Source organism: Bos indicus x Bos taurus, chromosome 15, assembly GCF_003369695.1.
Source record: "Bos indicus x Bos taurus breed Angus x Brahman F1 hybrid chromosome 15, Bos_hybrid_MaternalHap_v2.0, whole genome shotgun sequence".
NCBI lineage: Eukaryota > Metazoa > Chordata > Mammalia > Artiodactyla > Bovidae > Bos > Bos indicus x Bos taurus.
Window position 1 is genome coordinate 43766446 of NC_040090.1, and position 20601 is coordinate 43787046.

General features: G+C 46.5%; 1 protein-coding gene across 12 annotated transcripts in view; it reads left to right on the plus strand.

Annotated features, from left to right (window-relative positions):
• LOC113905683 (F-actin-monooxygenase MICAL2) overlaps positions 1 to 20601 on the plus strand; it is a 244589-nt gene that overhangs the window by 79549 nt on the left and 144439 nt on the right. For all 12 annotated transcript variants that reach the window (XM_027563290.1, XM_027563291.1, XM_027563293.1 and 9 more), the window contains exons 4-5: positions 15566 to 15773; positions 19790 to 19906. In XM_027563290.1, coding sequence (XP_027419091.1) covers positions 15566 to 15773; positions 19790 to 19906 — 325 coding nt within the window. The remainder of the gene's footprint in view (positions 1 to 15565; positions 15774 to 19789; positions 19907 to 20601) is intronic.

Here is a 20601-nt window from a genome sequence, read left to right on the forward strand (position 1 = left end):
AGGAATGATGCTAAATCTGAAACTCCAGTACTTTGGCCACCTCATGTGAAGAGTTGACTCATTGGAAAAGACTCTGATGCTGGGAGGGATTAGGGGCAGGAGGAGAGGGGACGGCAGAGGATGAGATGGCTGGATGGCATCACCGACTCGATGGACGTGAGTCTGAGTGAACTCCGGGAGTTGGTGATGGACTGGGAGGTCTGGCGTGCTGCAATTCATGGGGTCGCAAAGAGTCGGACACGACTGAGCTGAACCTCTTTGGAGCAGGGATGTCTCCTCCACCCCTCCTCCCTGTTTCAGCCTAGCAGGACATCTTCACCCAGCCTGAGAGCAGCTCCTTTTCAGGTCCTGCCTTGGCTCTTTCCTCTTCCCTCTGTGTGTGATTAGTGAATCCCATCTTACTTAGAAGCCCTCAGCAGTTTGTTGCTTTCTTTTGTTTTTGCTGAAGTGGGAGTACCTGTGGGCAGGAAGTGTGACATGCCCATCTCCTAGCCCACTTCCCTAATTCTCAACATGATGCCTAAGAAAGGGTGTTCCTTGAGTGTTTTCTGAATGAAACACTTCTGAATGCATTCAAAATGCATGATGTTGTTGTTGTTTAGTTACTAAGTCATGCTTGACTCTTTTGCAATCCCAAGAACTGAAGCCTGCCAGGCTCCTCTGTCTGTGGGACTTGCCAGGAAAGAATACTGGAGTGGGTTGCCATTTCCTTCTCCAGGGGATCTTCCTGACCCAGGGATCAAACCCATGTCTCTTGCATCGGCAGGCCAATTCTTTACCACTAAGCCACCCGGGAAGCCCAAATGCATGATAGGTACCCTTTCCTCCTTGGTTCTCGTAGATCAGGTCCTGCATGGAACTAGAATAGTGATTTCCAAATGCCTTATTTTCCTTTTAATAGTTCAGCAGACCTTAACCCACGTCTTCATCTCTCTCTTCACTCCCCCCTGCCCAACTCCCACCCCGTGTTTAAGCTGGGGAAGCACTTTGTTTGTTCTCCCTGGAGGATTACAGCCATGATGCAATACACCTAGATCCCAGAAATCCCATCTTCCGTAAGTGGACTTCCGCAGCCAGCCTGAGGGGTGATGCCGCAGTCATTCTGCTGGTCCAGGCCCGCCTCCAGAGAGCAGGGGCCCTCGATGCCCAGGCACGCCTTCTTTCTGGTGGCAGAAATAATTCCCAAGCAGCTCCCAGCAGGCTGCGAGGGGAAGTTTTCCAGAGACATGCTCTTTAAGATGGTCTGATAAAGAAAATATAACGTGTTCCTTGGCAGGTTGCAGACATGGATGGGCAGAATGGTGTAAGGTTGGAGTCTCCCAATGTCTAGACACTGTGACCTGTTCAAAGTTTTGAAAACATTTTAAATACAAGCCGTTTTACAGTGTAAAGTGACCCACTTGGAAGTTGTCAAGAGCTTCTAAGTTTGCTCCCTTTTGTGGCAGCTGTGAGTCCAAACACTGCACTAGTGAGAAGAGATTCCCTGGCCTGGAAGGCAGGTGAGATCCTGGAAAGAACTCAACTTTCCCCTGTTTCCTGCAAGGCCTTAAAGCTCCTTTTCTAGAGAAGGCATCCAAGTGTAAATATTGGGGCTTGTCTTCTGGAACTGGGGAGCCGTGTCTGGGCATTGGACTTTGCTGCGCAGCTGTCTTCTGTGGGTTGGTACTAGAGGTGTATCCCTCCCCCAACAGACAGATCAAGGTGCAGTTGACCAAATGGTTCTTCCCTTAGGAAATGTCAAGCTTTGCTGTCACCCTTGGCTTTGTTACATCTCAAGTTTTTCCTCTGAATCTAGCTATTCCATTGGTAACATATGAGAAAAGCCCCATGCATTACATATATTAGATAATATCTTCCCCCCACTTTAAACAAATCCAGAGACACTTCACTGCTCTTCAGCATTTCTAATCAGCTGCAGACAATCTGTGTACATTCTAACTTAATATAATTTGAGGTAAAATTAAGCAAGAGTGATAGTTAATCGTTTGAGCTCCAGATTTGGGCAGGTCTGGGTTTGAAATTTAGTTTTGCCTCTTACCAGATACATGCCTTTGAGCAACAGGACTTTAACTTCATCAGAAATGGGGAGATAAAATAGTTGTTGTCTCATAAGTTAGTTTCTGTCTCATTTAATAAGGATATATATATATATATATATATATAAATCCCCAGGATACTATCTCAGTAAATATTGGCTATGACACTTCAGTTAGCCTCTGTTCAGTTCAGTTCAGTCGCTCAGTTGTGTCTGACTCTTTGTGACCCCATGAATTGCAGCACACCAGGCCTCCCTGTCCATCACCAACTCCCGGAGTTCACTCAAGCCTCTGTGGGCATCCTGATCTGGGGATAAAAGCATGATTTGATTTTATGCATGTATTCACTTGGCACATATTTAATGGCATCTCCTATGGGTCAGGAATTACGCTGGCCCCTGGGGATCCAGTGCGAGTGAGGGAGAAAAGGCCCCTGCTTTGGTGGAGCTTGCCTTCCAGAGGGAGAGACACACAGTGAACTAGCTGATAAATGAAAGCAGGGCTAGGGTTGTGAAAAGCACTGTGCGGAAAATGTATGGGGAGACGTGATGGAGCAGATGGGGTAGGGCTGGGGAGTTGTCTCCAGGGAATGTGAAGTCTGAGATGAGACCTGATCACAGAGATCTGAGGGAGGGCATCCCAGACTGCAGGAGCTGCAAGGGGCGCCCATCTGAAAAGGGCCTCTGCTCTCCTGTGAACATCTTCTCGGTCCCCTAAGGAAAAGACAACATGGGGAAGGAGATGTTAGGATAATCTAAGCCTGCGGTTGACAAAATGTCTGAAGTATTTACTGTCTGGCCCCTTACAGAAAAAATGCACTAACCCTTGATCTAAAGTCTTCTCCAGGTCGAACAGTGAACATACCTGTGAGCTCAGGGCCAACACGCTGGTGCAGGGGACAGCAGCTGGCTGCCTCCTGGCTACCCAGGTGGGGTTCATCTACCTGCTGAACATTCTCTGATAAAGGCAGTATACCTGTCCCAAGGGATGCAAACCACTCCCAGCCTTTGAACTGATAGGATCACAGCCTCCATATCCCCTGATGGATTGGACCATGACTCTCACGGGTCCCAATGCTGATTTTCACTTCTAGGACTGCTCGGGAAGAAGAGAGGGAGCAGAGGATCTGTTAGTCATTGCTGTTGTTTATTGGCTGCTCATCCTGTGCTAGGCTAGGCCCTTTTGTGAACAATTCTACAGTTTACTAATTCCATCCCTGTAACAACCATAGTTGGTAGGAACTGCTCTTATTCCTCTCTTAGGCTGAGGAAAGTGAGGTCAAGAGAAATAAGTGTAATAGACTGCTGTGCTCAAAGGCACACAGCTGATAGATGGCTTGCCAGCTTCAGAACCTGCCCCTTACTTCGTCCCTGGATGTGCTGTTTCTTGCTGGTGTTCCACTGAAGACAGGTAAGTCTTTGCCTGTTTGCATGCCTGAACTAAGCCATGCTTAGTTCATGCTAAGCCACAGTCATTCCGTACCTACCTATAGGGCTAGAGACCCTATAAAAGGAGAATATGAAAGGGGCCAGGGCGTCCTTACAGTATATTCTTAGGTGTATACTTACCCACCACCTCCTTGCTGGAGAATACGCCCGGGTTCTTGGCAGGGTGGTTAACTAGTCCACATGTGTCAGGGGTGGCCTGGTGCTCCTTGGGCTCTTGGCCCAGATCTGAGCTGGCTGCCGAATCAGCTTCTGGGTTCAGGTAAGTAGTCTCTCCTTTGCTGACCTCAGAGCAATAGGAGTTGATGAACGTGGAGTGAACACCTGGCCTCTTCTCATGCAGATCCATTACCAGGCCCACGGTGGCCTTTCTGTAGAGGCCAGCTGAGGACAAGGCTGCTGCCCACTGATAGAGTCAGCCTTGCTGGTGACCACAAGTGATCATGGGATGAGGTAGCACCAGAGGAGGAATGTCATGAGGGAGAGCAAAGGGGCCAGAAATGGACAGCGGGCCCCAACACTTGGGAGAAAAAACAGCAGTGAGAGCAATGTAAAATAATACTGGCTGCCAGAGTCAAGGACCCGGTGGTGACTGACTCCTGGCTCTGCCTTTTATTAGCTGTGTGATCTTAGGCAGATCTGAGTTTATGCTCCGGAGCTAGAATCCTGGGTCTGAACGCAAGTTCCTTCTTCTTAATTGTGATATGACCTTGTGTACTTCACTTAACCAATTCTGTGTCTTGATTTCCTAATCTTGGGTTGTTGTTGTTGGTTTGAATAAATTAATACATCTGGAGCATTTAGATCAGTGCTTGACATAGGCAGCCCACTCCAGTATTCTTGCCTGGAGAATTCCATGGACAGAGGAGCCTGGCGGGCTACAGTCCATGGGGTTGCAAAGAGTAGGACAGGACTGAGTGACTAACCCTTTCAACTTTCTTTTCTTTGACACAGAGTTAGACTTCAAGAAATGCTAGCTGTATTAAGTCATGTGACCTCTGGATCTCAGTTTCTCAACTGTCTACCAGGGAAAGCAATGCTGCTTTCACAATGGAAATAAGCTGGTTTACTTAAAGCATCTGCTGCAGGTCTGGCATATGTGGCATACCCAGTAGATGTTTCTCCTGAACTCAAGTGGCTCCCAGTCTTGGCACCTGTTGAGTGGAAATGTTTGACCTTGGGTAGATTGACAGCTGCTAGTCCCAACCCTGGCTGGCTTCTCTGGGCTGGGAAAGTGTAGGTGGGTGCATAGCCTGTTCTGCCTTTCTCATTGGATTGAGTTACCCATGATGTTGGCCCCTTTCAGATGTTGCTAAGTCCTGGATGGGAAGGGGCATTTTGCCATTGCTGTAGTTTTCCTACCGGGTCCTGCCAGTGCTTGCTGCTCTCACTGCCACCATAACAGATTGGCTCCAGGGGTACCTGGAGTATACTCAGGGCCTGCTGGATACTCTCACCCTCTCTTTTCCCCTAATCATCCCTGAACACTTAACCTGGGTCAGGCTGGTTGCTTGGGGTGCAAAAGTGAATCAGACATATCTCTACTTGTGAAGAGGTCACTGGAGGTCAGGTAGACTTGAAAAAAAAATTCATTGATGAATGGAGCAGTGGGGGGCATGGGCATTCCCTGCCTGCATCCTGTCTCTCCCTGTCTACCTGCAGTGGTCGCTGGCAGTGGTTTAGTTGCTCAGTCGTCTCCGACTCTTTACAACCCCATGGACTGTATGTAGCCCACCAGGCTCCTCTGTCCATGGGATTTCCCAGGCAAGAATACTAGAGTGGGTTGCCATTTCCTTCTCCAGGGACCTTCCCCACCCAGGGATTGAACTCAGGTCTCCTGCATTGCGGGCGGATTCTTTACCAACTGATTAAAGTCATGGTCCCTGGACCCAGGCACCTGAGTTTGAATCCTGGATCCAGCTCTTAAAAGTTACAGCTGTGAAATTGGCAGGGTGGTTATGAGTTGTTGTGAATAAAGGACTCTGAGTGCTGGCTATTATCATTGTAATGTTTAAAAGCAAAAGTTCACTAAGCAACTGAAAAGAAAGAGAGAAGTGATAAATGTGAACTTGTGTATCTATTTCTGGAGGCTAGATTGTGTATCTTAGCTCTACTTTCCCCCCCACATATGGATTATAACTGGCCCTAGAGTTTTCAGCTTTGAATATATCTAGACTCAGCCCATCTCTGAAGGCTCTTCACACTACTCCTCCTAAAGGAATATGAGATTCCTAACACCCTTTTTTGGAGTCTTGGAAGGGCCCATGGCTTTTGCTCTTCCAAAGGAAGGAAGGAGAGTCAAGGTAGTTGGCTGGTCAAGCCCTCCCCCCATGACTAGAAATTCCTTGCTGACAACTGTGTACACCAAGATGTCAGCATCAGAGCCCAGGGATAAGAACTTATGAGATCTACTGAAGAAAGACCATTGATGGGGAGAAAACCAATGCTATAAGAAGCAACATGTATTGTAAATTGTCACATCAAATGGTATGTTTAGATGAGTCCATTTTTGTATATAAATTTTACCTAAAAAAAAAAGAAATTCAATAATTATTCTTTTTTTTTCCTTTCCCAATTTTGTTTTTTTTTTAAATTTTATTTTATTTTTAAACTTTATATAATTGTATTAGTTTTGCCAAATATCAAAATGAATCCGCCACAGGTATACATGTGTTCCCCATCCTGAACCCTCCTCCCTCCTCCCTCCCAATACCATCCCTCTGGGTTGTCCCAGTGCACTAGCCCCAAGCATCCAGTATCGTGCATGGAACCTGGACTGGCAACTCGTTTCTTACATGATATTTTACATGTTTCAATGTCATTCTCCCAAATCTTCCCACCCTCTCCCTCTCCCACAGAGCACATATGGACACCTTATCTTTGACAAAGGAGGCAAGAATATACAATGGATTAAAGACAATCTCTTTAACAAGTGGTGCTGGGAAATCTGGTCAACCACTTGTAAAAGAATGAAACTAGAACACTTTCTAACACCATACACAAAAATAAACTCAAAATGGATTAAAGATCTAAATGTAAGACCAGAAACTATAAAACTCCTAGAGGAGAACATAGGCAAAACACTCTCTGACATACATCACAGCAGGATCCTCTATGACCCACCTCCCAGAATATTGGAAATAAAAGCAAAAATAAACAAATGGGACCTAATTAATAATTATTCTTTATTAACTTATTTTTATTATTGATTTACAATGTTGTATTAAGTACTGCTGTACAGCAAAGTGACTCAATTATACATATAGATGCGTTCCTTTTTTTTCTTCCATTGTGGTTTATCATAAGATGCTGAATATAGCTCCCTGTGCTACACGGCACCTTGTTGTTTATCCATCCTACGTACACCAGGTTGCATCTACTGATCCTAAACTCCCTCTGCTGCTTGCCTCCCCCTTGGCAACTCCCAGCCTATTCTCTGTGTCCCTGATTCTGTTTGTTTCATAGATGGCTTCATTTGTGTAATATTTTAGATTCTACATATAAATTATATCATAAGATATTTGTCTTTCTGACTTCAGATAGTAGATTCTCTCTATTTACATTCATTTTCCTGCAAATGGCATTATTTTGTTCTTTTTTTATGGCTGAATAATATTCCATTGTATTTCTGTACCACATCTTCTTTATCCATTCATCTATTGATGGATATTTAAATTGTTTCCATGTTTTGGCTGTTGTGAATAGTGCCGGCATGAACATGGGAGTGCATGTATCTTTTTGAATTAGAGTTTTGTCTGTAAAATATGCCCAGGATGGGGATTTTTGAAATGATATGGTAATTCTACTTTTAATTTTCTGAGGAACCTCCATACTGTTTTCCACAGCGGATGCACCAACTTATGTTCCAACTTACAGGATATGAGAGTAACCTTTTCTCCACACCCTCTCCAACATTTATTTGTAGACTTTTTTAACGATGGCCGTTCTGACCTCTGTGAGGTGGTACCTCATTGTCGTTTTGTTTTGCATTTCTCTGGTGTCGGAGAAGACTCTTGAGATTCCCTTGGACTGCAAGGAGATCCAACTAGTCCATTCTGAAGGAGATCAGCCCTGGGATTTCTTTGGAAGGAATGATGCTAAAGCTGAAACTCCAGTACTTTGGCCACCTCATGCGAAGAGTTGACTCATTGGAAAAGACTCTGATGCTGGGAGGGATTGGGGGCAGGAGGAAAAGGGGACGACAGAGGATGAGATGGCTGGATGGCATCACTGACTCGATGGATGTGAGTCTGAGTGAACTCCGGGAGTTGGTGATGGACAGGGAGGCCTGGCGTGCTGTGATTCATGGGGTCGTGAAGAGTCGGATACGACTGAGCGACTGAACTGAACTGAATAATTAATGATGCTGAACATCTTTTTGGGTACCTATTGAACATCTGCATTTTTTCTTTGGAGAAATGTCTCTTTAGGTCTTCTGTCCATTTTTCAGTTGGGTTGTTCATCTTTATGTTGACTTATACAAATTATTGTATGTTTTGGAACTTAAGCCTTTGTCAATTACAATGTTTGCAAATTTGTTGTTGTTCAGTCAGTCAGTCATATCCGACTCTTTGCGACCTCATGGACTACAGCACACCAGGTTTCCTTGTCCTTCATCATCTCCTGAATTTTGCTCAAACTCATGTCCATTGAGTCAGTGATGCTATCCAACCATCGTCCCCTTCTCTTCCTGCATTCAATCTTTCCCAGCATCAAGGTCTTTTCTAATGAGCTGGCTTGTCACATCAGGGGGCCGAAGTATTGGAGCTTCAGCATCAGTCCTTCCAGTGAACATTCAGGGTTGATTTCCTTTAGAATTGACTGGTTTTATCTCCTTGCAATCAAATATTGATTGCAAATATTTTTTCCCATTCTGTAGGTTGTCTTTTTGTTTGGTTTATGGTTCCCTTTGCTGTATAAAAGCTTGTAAGTTTAATTAGGTCCATTTGTTTATTTTCATTTTTACTTCTATTGCCTTGGGAAACTGACCATGGGTATAATTTATGTTAGAGAATGTTTTGCCTATGTTCTCTTCTAGGAGTTTTATGGTGACGTGTCATATGTTTAAGTCTTTAAGCCATTTGAAGTTTATTTTTGTTTATGGTGAGAGGGTGTGAAAAATTTGAATAAATATTGAACTCTAGTTAATTAGATTTACATCCTGAAATATTTGGGAAGAAATGTACTGATTCAGTGATTTCACTGAAATGCACCAAAAATTAATTTTTTACTCAACTGATGAATAAGTAGAGAGGTAGAAGGATGATAAGACATATGATGAAGCAAGGAGTATAAAATCTAATCATAGAATCTAGGTGGTGGGTATTTGGGTGTTCACTAAAATTCATTCAATTTTTTAAAATTTATTTTTAAAATTTTATAATAAGATACTGTAAAAAATATTTTAAAGCTACCAGACTGAAAATAAAACCAAATGAAAAAGCCCATAATGGAAAAATCTTTAAGTAGTTACTGGAAATATTTACAGACATTTAAAATAATGCTGGAAAACTGGATGTTAATATAAAGAAAAATAAAAGTAGTCCTTTATATATTCTGCAATATATTTCCTTTTTTGAATTATAAAAGTTATATATATTTATATAATAAATGTGTGTGTGTGTATGTATATTTAGAAGGATGTTGCAGACAGTGGGCAAAGCAAGTGAAAAGACCCTGTGTGTGCTTAGGGAGACCATTGTGGTTGGAGTGCAGAGGGAGGTGGGGTGGGCAGGAGCTGAAGACAGAAGAGAGATTGAAGGGCAAGGTCATGTAGGGTCTTGAGGCCATAATAGAGTCTGATTTTGAGTTCTGTGTGCCATGAAAAGCCATCAGAGGTTGTGAACTGGGTGTGACGTGATCTGACTTTAGAAGAGCCACTCCAGTTGCTGCTGGGGGTGTGGACTGTAAGGGACACGAGGGAAAGCAGGAGGCCAGGTGGTCCTGCGATCAGGGCAGAGGAGGAGGATGGTATCTTGCCACCCTGACGGTATCAGGGTGGCAGCATGGAGGAGGTGAAACTAATCAGGGGCAGACTCTTTTCTGAAGGTAGAGTCAACAGGATTTATTGGCAGGATTGGTTTGAGATAAGAGAAAAGGAATCTAGGTTGACTCCAGATTTTTGGCTCCAGGAGCTGGAAAAGTGGGAAGTGGATAAATATGAACTGAGATGACCATGACTGGGAGAGGAGCAGGGGTTGGGGGTGGTGGGGGATGAAGTGTGATCAGGAGTGTGATCGTAGGTCTGGTTTGACATCTGAGATGCTTATTAGAGCAGCTGAGAATGTCAGCAGACAGTTGTTTATCCGAGTCTAGGAGTTTAGGGGTTGGGGACAATTTTGAGCATCATCAGCATGAAGATGGTACTTAAAGCCATGGAAAGAGGATGTAAAATAAAGAAGGGAAGAGGATGGAGCTTGAGCCCCAGGTGCTGCCAAATGTGGAGGTCAGGAAGACGAGGGGAGCTAGTAGAGATGCATGGGCATCTGTGGCTGAGGTGGAGAAAGGAGATTCCAGACAGTGAGTCTGTTTCGAATGCTGCAGTGCTGGTTCTCTTCCTCTGGTTTCTCTCTCTCTCCTTACCGTCTCTTATTGCTCTGGAACTACTTGTCCTAAACTAGTACTTTCATTCTACTCCAAACCCATAACCTCCCAAGTAGGGATGGTGGGGGGAACCATTCAAATCCTTTGATCTGACATCCCAGGCCTTCTACCATCTGGCTCCCTCTCTGTCCCCTGCCTGGTTTCCCTTCAGCCCTTTCTTGTCCCACACAACACCAGGCTCACTTGAGCTCAGCCTGGCCTCCCCGCCCCCTCCAAGTCACCTCCCTCTTTCTCAGCCTGACATTTCTTCTGTCTCTCTTGAGTCCTCAGCCTCAGTTCTCCACTCCTGGACCATCTTCTGATAGGACTTTTTCATAGCCAAATTGGTCCCTTCCATACACATCCCTAATAGTCGCAGGTGGTCCCAAGCCATCTAGCATTTCTGGTCCCTGTTTCCCTTTCTCTCTGGTCCCCAGTCAGACAGCCTCCTGAGGTTTGGGAACAGGCACCTTCTCTTGCATCTTTTGCCACCCAAGAGGGGACTCAGTGGTCTTACATATCTTAGCTGAGAATGGAACATGCTAATTCATAATAAAGCCCAAGAAAACCTGGAAGAATTTTAATACATGATCATGATTTCAAGTACAACTCCTGGGATCCAAGGTTTGTTCTAACCCTAGTCCTGTGACCACAGTCAAGTTTACCTTCCCAAACGCCAGTTTTCTCATCTGCCAAATGCCCAGTTCAGGGTTATTGTAGGAAATAAATGAGGTGCCTATCTTACAAAGTGCTTAGCGCTATAAAAGCAGACAGTAAGTGGGAGCTCTGATTTTTATTATTGCTATTATGAAAACTGTCTTTACTATTACTCTTCCTGTTATGGGATGGACAGACACCCTCAAAGGTGGGACAGAGTTGGCACTGTTGATGATGTACTTTGGCATCTGAAATGAAAGGAGTCGTGGGCTTACTTGCTGCTGATCTCTAGGGGAGGTTTGGCAGCACACATGCCCAGACTTCAGGGAACTCATGCCTTAAATGAAGGAGATGCGGGAGGTATGAACAGCACCCAGAGGCAGGAAGCACAGCCTTGGTGATTGCACTTCTCACTCTCAAGTCCAGGGTCCAATGTGAGTGTACTTACACGGCCCAGGGGTAAGATGTTTGCAAATGAAACTGTCCCCCAAAATCCAGACCCCAATCTCAGCAGTTACAATTGCTCAAATGGGTCAGAGCACCGGCTCAGGCTGAAAGGGAGGGACAGAGGAATGGAATGTTTCTCAGAGGAATTCATGTTATTTTTTTGAGAGCAGACAGGGAGAACAGGATATCTTTCTTCATTTCCTCTCTGTAAATTTCTGAGGTTAGTAAGTGGGTAATTGTTACTCAGGAATAGCTGGGTGTGACCCAGATACAGGAGAGTCAGGGCAGGGCAGGGCAGGGCCCTGTCAAGTCAGATGAGGGTTTGCTCCTCACTGGAGTGGCCTTTGAAGTTGCCATGGAGAACCCCGTCTGGCCATCCCCACCCCCGCCACACAGAGCTTTTTCCATCCAAAGCTAGAATCGTAGGCGGCTGCATCTCTCGTGAGCTCCCCTTTCTTGGATTGTGGGGCTGTGAGGGCAGGCCCCTTAGGCCAGCATGTGGGTTATCACCTGGGGTTTGATAACCCTCTGCCCTGTGATTCTGAACGAGCTGTTTACACTCATGGTAACCCAGTAACAGTCAGGGCCTTCCTGTCTGGGTTTAGATAAGTGTCCAGGAAGCACAAGGGCACGTCCCTGGACCCTGAGCACTGCCCGGGGAGCTGGCCAGTGGGCCAGCATGCGGGAGGGCCGCCGCTACCAGGGAGACAGCACCACACGTGACATCGCATCTCTCAGCCCGCTGCCAGGCCTCCAGAGGCACTAGAGAGGCTGCCAGTGTTCATGCCTGACCCCCCACTGCCCGCACCTGCCTGAGTGGCTTCCTGAGAGCTGCAGAGGCTTTAGCACCATCCAGGCTGTAAATTTCCACCACAGAGAAGGACATGAAGTTCAGCTGAGTTCCGGACTCAGGGCTTCGGGGCAGAGGCCCCGTGCACTCAGCCTGAACCCGGCTCCGTTTGGAGGGCCAAGGTGTGCCCTGTGTAGGGAAGGAGCGGAGCCCAAGCTGGCCTCACTTACTCCTGAACACATCCCCTGTGGCCTGGCCTCATGGTCAGGCAAGCAGCTCGGAGCTCAGCCTTTGGACCCATGTGCCCTGGGTTTGTGTCCAAACTTGACCACTTCCTCATTAGGTGACCCATCTTGGGGCAATCTCTGACCCTCCTTTGCCTCCACTTCTTAGCTCAAATATGGGGACAATAATAGTACCCAGAGCAAGTTAACTTTTCAGTGCCTCAGTTTCCTCATTTACAAAGTGGAGGTAGTGATGACAGTTACCTCATAGGGCAGTTGGAAAGATGAAATAGGTGGAATAATTAGGACAGTGCCTCGCAAGTAGAACATGCTGGGCATGATATAGTTTAGATCCTATGGTCATCCTTTTCAAGGAGCTGCAGCGCCTGGGTGAGTGAGTTTATGAATGGCAGACCTCGATCTGCTCGCTCCCTCCAAGTGCTGGCTTTCTGCGCCCCACCTCCCTGGATTGTCTGCATGCAGAGCTCCCAAACAAACTGGAGGCAGAATTCAAAAGCGGAAATCAAGCCTCCAGACTGCTAACCCCTAGCTTGGCCCCTGGGTCTCTCGGCAGCTCCCTTTGGGGACTGATCCCTTTAGCATTCTTGGCACAGTCGCAACACTTTCCCCTCTGCCCCCCGCCCACCGCCACTGGTGGGCTGGATGATGCACCATGTCACCGAGAAGTCAGTAGTGCTTTGGGGGTTCCCCTGGGAGGGCACAGGGCTCCTGTCCAGCCCGGTGCCTTGACAGCGGGCGAGGCCTCACATCCCCTCTTCCCATCCTTTGATAAATAAAGAGCTGATTTTTCCATGGGGCGTTTGTCTCTCTCCACAAATGTGGAGGTCTAAGCATGGCCAAGCTTATCTATACAATGGACTTCCTGCTGGTGTTGGATCTACCCCGCTCCCCACTGTGTAATAAATTTATGTCGCCTGAGCACACAGACCTGCTGACGTCCGTGATCCTGGTGGCCTTGGCAGACCCCAGCTCCCCCAGCCTGGGTGGGAAATGCAGACATACACCCTGGCTGATGTGAATCGAACATCCTGGTTATAGTCAGACAGCCAGAACTGGGTGGGCCTTGAGGGTGTGGGAAGTTCCTTCATCCATCAAATGTTTATTGAGGCCTCTTGTGTGCCAGGCCCCATACTGGACATGGAGATAGCTTTTGAGGAGCTTTTACTCTGGTCTGGGAATCAGATGCACATAATTATAACACATGGAGCTTGGTTCTGGGGTGGCACTAAGGACAGAGCCTGTAGGAGGAATGTACAATCTAACTTGGGGCTCGGCTTCAGGGCTGACTTTTAATGAAAAATTTTCATTCCTTGGCACGGAATCCTCAGCAGTGAAGCCCGGATGCGTCTGGGAAAGGTGGAGAGTTCCTTTGGGTTGAGTTATCATAATGCTTTGCACACATGGTCTGTTTGCACTATGCCCACCATCCAGAGCATCAGCTGTGGGCAGGCCTGGAGAACCCTCTTCTTCGCCTGCTCCTCTGCCCAGGCGCACTGCAGCCGTGGTTTTCAGCTTCTTGTCAGAACTCCGAGTTCCCATGTTAATCATAACAAGTGTGTTCCTGGAGGAACTGGCCTGGCTCCGGCCAGCAAGCCTTCTCTCCTGTCTTGATAACATCTGTACCAAATTTTCTCCCTTTATATAATTAGGCCTGTTGGTATTTGCTTTGAGTATGACTGGTATCTCTGAAATTTCAGGCCCCAAAGTATGAGCTGGGGCCTAGGATGGTGGGAAAACCGAGCTTTCATTGGTGAGATTTCAGGTTTAGTTGAGAGAACCAGAGATGGTACACCAGCTACTGTTTGCATGAGAAATGCACAGCAGCCCCCCAGCTGGTGGGAGTGGGAATCCCTACCTTGCCCAGGGAGCAGTTCTGGGTCAGGCCTGGTAGATGGAAGAATGCAGGGTGATCCCTTCCTCCCCTCCCTGCCTTTCTTCACCCCACATCCTCCCGCCCCACTCCGTCTGTGGCCCTGGAGTGACAGAACTCAGCAAACAGGAAAAGATGCGCTAACTGCAAAGAAATGCAGTGAATCCAGACTTAACCCCAAAGCCAACCTCAGAGCGTCGGGGTTTGGAGTCTTGCTTTGAGATGCCCGTCATGGTCTGGCTATGTCCGAGCCAGAGGAGCTGTTTGGGGTATGAGATAAAAAGGAGAGCTGGGCTTGGGGGAGTTGGTTCTCTGTAGTCAGCTCCAACCAGAAAGGAAGCATTAGGTTTTGCCTACCCGCTGCCTGTCTCTGGAGTGAATTGTATCTCAGTGGTGACTTCATTTCCCCTAACAGTTTCCACAAACTCTCTGGACGGTTCCAGCGAGTAAGCCACACTGATTGTGGTGTGGGAGCTTCTGATATGCTTATTTGAAGTTTCCCTTTGGGAGTCTGGAGGCCCCAGATGAGTGATAACTGGATGATGGAACATTTGCTAGGGGAAGGGGAATGCTTTTCTTTTTTTTTAAGATAAGGTTTAATCCCGAGCAGAAGGGATGTTTCCAGATGCCTGTGTGGTATCAAGCAGTGATGTGTGGGTGCAGATCCCCTTCTCTGTGACTCTGGGGGGTATCCCCAGTTACTTAGACCCCCCTCCCAAGTTGAACTCTTGCTTCTTAAAGGTGCTTCGGGACCTGTCTAAGGGTAGGGTGGGCTGGTGCGAGGGGGATCTGTCAGCCAGAATACTGACCGCCACTTTCCTGTTTTTATTGGAGCAGTGATACTCATAAGATTTTATTTGAATAGAAGGGCTTTTCCCCAGTATAAGTAGTTGGTTAGGTCATTATGTGTCTTCTCTTCTTTCCTAAATGGCTGTAGCTTTCTTGGGGAAGGACCCTTGTCTTGTTCAGTGTTGCAGGATCCAGAAACCTAGTTCAGGACTGGAACAGAAACCTATTCCTGTCACTTCTGCCCACACAGTCCCAATGCCTTCAGGACCATGACCATACCCCTTCGCTTGACTTTTCAGACTCTCAGCATCTAGTTCCAGATGAATCCTTGTCTTTTTTCTCTCCTTTCCCCCAATGTATCCTTCTCTCCATCCACCTGAACTAACAGGTTAAATGCCAGAGCTGGGGTTTAAGCCCAGTTCAGTTTAACTCTGAACCTCACATGTATCTTACTGTGCCTTCCCCGAGTCTTTCGTGGACTCTGCATTCTTCCCGGGATTTGGCACAGTGATTGGTGTGGGGTAAACCCCAGGTAATGTGCATGGGATGTATGAATGGCAGGTCCTAATAAGTGTTCGATTTGCACTTGCTGGTTAATTTGGGTGCATGTGGGTTTCTCCCCAGTTACATTGCTGACTAGGGAGGAAGTTCTGTCCACAAGGCCAGAGGCCACTGAGTGTCTGTCTCCTCTCTCCCCTCTTCAGTGTCTCATCATTGGCGGAGGACCTTGTGGTCTGCGTACTGCCATTGAACTTGCCTACCTGGGGGCCAAAGTGGTCGTGGTGGAGAAGAGGGACACTTTCTCCCGGAACAACGTGCTGCACCTCTGGCCTTTCACCATCCATGACCTGCGAGGCCTGGGAGCCAAGAAGTTCTATGGGAAGTTTTGTGCTGGTTCCATCGACCATATCAGTGAGTGGAGCCAGTGGTGGCACCCCATCTGGGGAAGGGGCTGACCTGGGGTGGGGTATTTCTCCACATTGTGGAATCCCCAGGATATTCCATCTTGCAAGTCTCTGGGGGCTCCTCACATCCAACCGACAGACATTTAGTGCCAGACCCTGTGCTGTGCCCACTAGGCTGGAAGCACCATGAGGCCAGGGGCCATGGTATGTCTTCCCACAACATCTTTAGGGCATAAAATGGTGCCTGACACATAGTAGATGCTCAGTGCACTTCTGTTGAGTGAATGAATGAATGAAATATGGTAAACAGAGGCAGAGGTAAGTCATATAGTTTACACTCTTAGGGAAATCACTGAGATTCTGTCAACAATAAATTGTGCTGTAATAGAATAATCAGACTTGCCAGAGGCGCTTAGAAGAGGGAGTCACATAAAGCCACCCAGTGGGCCAGATTGTCAAGGGGTCTCTTGGTTAAAGGAATATGGGACATGGAGTTGCCAGTCTAGGGAACCAGGGAAGGATTTAGAGCTGAGGAATGACACCGTTAACAGATCCTGCACCAGGTTTCCTTGAGCTTTAGAAAGAGAGAGGCCATCCTGATGGGGGTCCCTCCAGAAAAGAAGGGGGATTGGGAAGGTGGATTTTGGGTTCTGGGCCATCCCTGAATGCTTAGTAGGGTGAAGTGAGCACTGAGGCGCCTCCTTCGCTGATGTTACTTGGGTCTCTTGAGGCAAGGTCTGTGCAGGCAGGCTTTGGGAGAGAAGTCTCCCTCCTCCTCATGCTTTACAGGGAAGAGGTCTTTTTTTTTTTTTAATTCATTTGGCTGCACCAGTCACTTACATCACTCAGGATCTTTAACTGTGGCATGTGGGATCTAGTTCCCTGACCAGAGATCAAACCTGGGCCCACAGCATTGGGAACCTGGAGTCTTAGCCACTGGACCACCAGGGAAGGAGTCTTTAGTCATTTTATATACAGCAATCATAACTCGTAAAAGTCAGGGAAGTTACTATTGTGGGGAGAGTTAAGGGTTTGAATAGATTTGGGTCCATTTTCTGTGTGACTTGGGTCAGATTTCTCACCTTCCTCCAGCCCCAGTTCTGTCTCCCCTAAATGTGATCAATGCCTGCTTACCAAGAGAGCTGAGAGGATTGAATGAGGTCACGTGTGAAATGTGTTTATCACTGTGCTTGGCCGGTCTAAGTGTTCAGGAAGCGCTTTGCATCCAGCGGGGTACAGTGAACAAGAAGCAGCCGGGATCCCCAAATTCAAATAAATTCAGAGCTGCAATCTCTCAACCAGTGAGTGGAAGGAGAACCCTGAGACCCATGCTTTTATGAGGACAGGCACTGATGGGAAAAGGGTGTGGGGCTGGGATGAGAACAACTGGAGAGAATTATCAGCCAGACAGGGTGTAATTTAGTCAGATACAGGAGACCTTACCAGCAGTGGCCCAGGGTTTGTTCCCGCCCTAGGATGAGAAAATTCCAAGACTCCATTGGAAAGAAATTTGGATTTGCCCAGAAGGCTGCAGTGTCAGCTTTCCGGATATTCCTTACCACCCCCGGATGTTGGTATGTTGGTATGTTGGTACCAGTTTAGAATGACAACATTAAGCACCACTTTCCCATCGAGCCTTCTTGAGAGGCAGAGCTGATCACCAGGAGGCCTCAAGAAGGCCTTTCTAGCCAGGGGGCCCCTCACTGCTCCATTGACGGGGCCCCCACTTAACCCCTGGTTCTTGTGTGTGGAAACACGGGAAGGACTCTGAAACTGAGATTCAAAGTTCAGAGTGATTGTTGTCAAGGGCAGCTCTAATACGTGTGAGAAGGGAGGCAGGGAGAATTTATTGAGTACCTACTGGGTGCCGAAACCAGATAGACTAGGAACCTTGAAACCATGAGGAGAAGCCTACCCGCCCCCATGGCCTATTTCCTGGCATGGATTCTTTAAGCACCAGCTGATTGGCTTCCTTTCAAACTGGCCATGGTCTCCAGCCCCAGCTCTGACCTGGTCTTCAGCTTTGCTCAGCAGTTTTCTGCTGGTCCTGTGTCAGCATCCTTCTCCAGCTCCCACCATGGCCGTCCCAAGCCCCCACCACAGCCTCCTCATTCTGAGCAGATGGCCTCCCTCCATCCGCTTCCCTCCAACGCTCTGCAGAAGAGAAGCCACTGGCGGGAACTCCCCCTGCCAGTCCCTCTCCTTCCTCCTGCACTTTCCTCTCCCCAAGTGCCCTTTCCTTCCTCTCACCCCAAAGTCAGAGGCAGAACTGGTCACTTCCTATCCAACCTTAGAGGCTCTCAGTTTCTTTCTCGCTTTTTCCCCCTGCCTTTGCCTCACTCAGCCCCTCCAGTCCTCTGATAGAGCCCATTACTTGCCTTCACCTCAAAGTACTCATTCTAGAAAGAGGCGACTTAGACTTTGCCTCCACTTTCCACTCATGCCGGCTTCCACTGTGGTCTGATTTCTCCCCAGTACTGTGCTAAAGGGATTCTCTCCAGAAGCGTCCCTGCCTCCCATGCCCTGGCCTCCTGCAGTCTTCATATTATTACTCTCTCCATAGGACCTAGTATTCTTGGTCCCTCCTCCCTTGGCTTTCAGGTCTGCAGCTCAGACCCTGTTCTGCCACCCCGCTGGCCCCAACTACCAGGTCCTGCCCCGTTCTCTTTACCCATGTTTCCTCCATTAGTTGGGGTTCCATATCTCCTGGGCCTGGTATGGCACTGTGCAATGGTAGATGTTCAATAAATGTTCAAGGAGTGAAGCCCACAAAATGCAGAGGGACCCACAGGTAATCTGAAACTTTGTGCTCTCAGAAGTGTATTTGGAGGCATGCCCTTTTGTGCTCAATGGCAGGGGCAAAATGGAAAAACAAAGAGCCACTCATTGGGACAGTTTGGGAGAGTGGGTAGTAGGTGGAAAACATGAGTCTAACTTTGTGGGGAGGATTCCCCACTCCACCCATTCCCAGGGATGGCTGAGAGCTTAGGCAGAGTAAGCCATTTACTCTCTGACTGTACATATTAACTCGTTACTCGCTGTTTACTTCTCTTTCCATCTTCGTTTTGTCAAACCCATAGCCCAGCTCAGGAAGGAGGCAGAAAAGAGAGTCACCCTCATGATAGCAGGTGTCATCCGCCTGACAGCTAGAGCACAGTCTTGGAGTCAGACAGATCTGGATCCACATTCCAGTTTTGCTTCTGTGTGAGCCTGAGCAAGTCACTTAGCCCTATTGAGCCTCAATTTCTCACCTCTAAAACGAGAGTAATTATCCCAAAGGGCCACTGTAAGGGTTAAATGAGAAAGCAGTGGAAGGGTTAAATGAGAGAACACAGGGTGCTTGGCACATAATTAGTGCTCAGTAATGATCATTATGGGCACAGGCATACCCTGGAGAAATTGCAGGTTTGGTTCTAGACCATCACAACAAAGCAAATATTGAATAAAGCAAGTTACATGAATTACAGCGCATGTAAAAGTGATGTTTACACGATACGGTAGTCTATCTAGTGTATATGCATATGGAATTAGGTGTAAAAAATGTAAATACCTTAATGTAATGTATTTACCTTAATGTAAATGTAATGTAAATACCTTAATTTAAAAATATTTTATTGCTAAAAAATGCTAACCATGATCTGAGCCTTCAGTGAGTTGTAATCTTTTTGTAATAGTAAACATCAAAGGTCACTGATCACAGATCACCATAACAAATACAATAATAATGAAAAAGTTTGAAGTATTTCTAGAATTGCCAAAATATGACACAGAGACACAAAATGAGCAAATGCTGTTGGAAAAAATGACACAGGTAGACTTGTTGGACACAGGGTTGCCACAAATCTGCAATTTGTAAAATACATAATATCTAGAAAGTGCAATAAAGCAAAGTGCAATAAAATGAGATATGCCTCTATGTTGTTATTCTCAGAAATCATATGGTAATTAGATAGTGTTCTGCATACAAGAGGCACTCAGACATTGTTAATGACAGTTCATCTCTTTCAACTTCCTTTCTAACAGGTATTCGTCAGTTGCAGCTCATCCTGTTCAAGGTGGCCTTGATATTGGGGGTTGAAATCCATGTGAATGTGGAGTTTGTGAAGGTTCTAGAGCCTCCTGAAGATCAAGAAAATCAAAGTACAGTATAATTTTCCTTTTGGTCTAGAAATCAGATATTGTGAAATGGAAACAACATTTGCAACTCCCAGATGATGATTCTGTAATAATTATTCTGGGGCTGTTTGACATAATTCCATGAAAGGATATTTTACTGTTTTGGATCATTGCTGTCACTTTAGGTTTGTTCTTCAGCTCACAGGGGATTTATTAGAGACATGAGTTTGATCTCTGGGTAGGGGAGATCCCCTGGAGTAGGAAATGACAACCTGCTCCAGTATTCTTGCCTGGAAAATTCCATGGGCAGAGGAGTTTGGTGGCCTAGAGTCCATGGGGTTGCAGAGTCAGACACAGCTGAACACACATGCACGTTAAACCTGTAATTTGGTTACCCTGTCCCTAGGAGGCAGTACTTTGACAGATGAAGTCTAAGTAGTGAGTGGGAAAGAAAACATAGATTTGGTTATCTGATAAAATTCATCCACATGCTCTTCAAGCTGTGTGTACACAGAGAGATATGTGCATACACTTACTGTACCTGTATGATATTTTAAAATCTAGTAAAGAAAAATGAAGTTTTGATAATAAATGTGAGATAAATGTTTGAAATATTATTTGGTCTATAATATTTTTTAAGCTTTATTTAAAAATAATTTATAAACCATAAAATTCATCCATTTTAGGTATGTCACATTGAACAATTTTTCTCTTGTTCC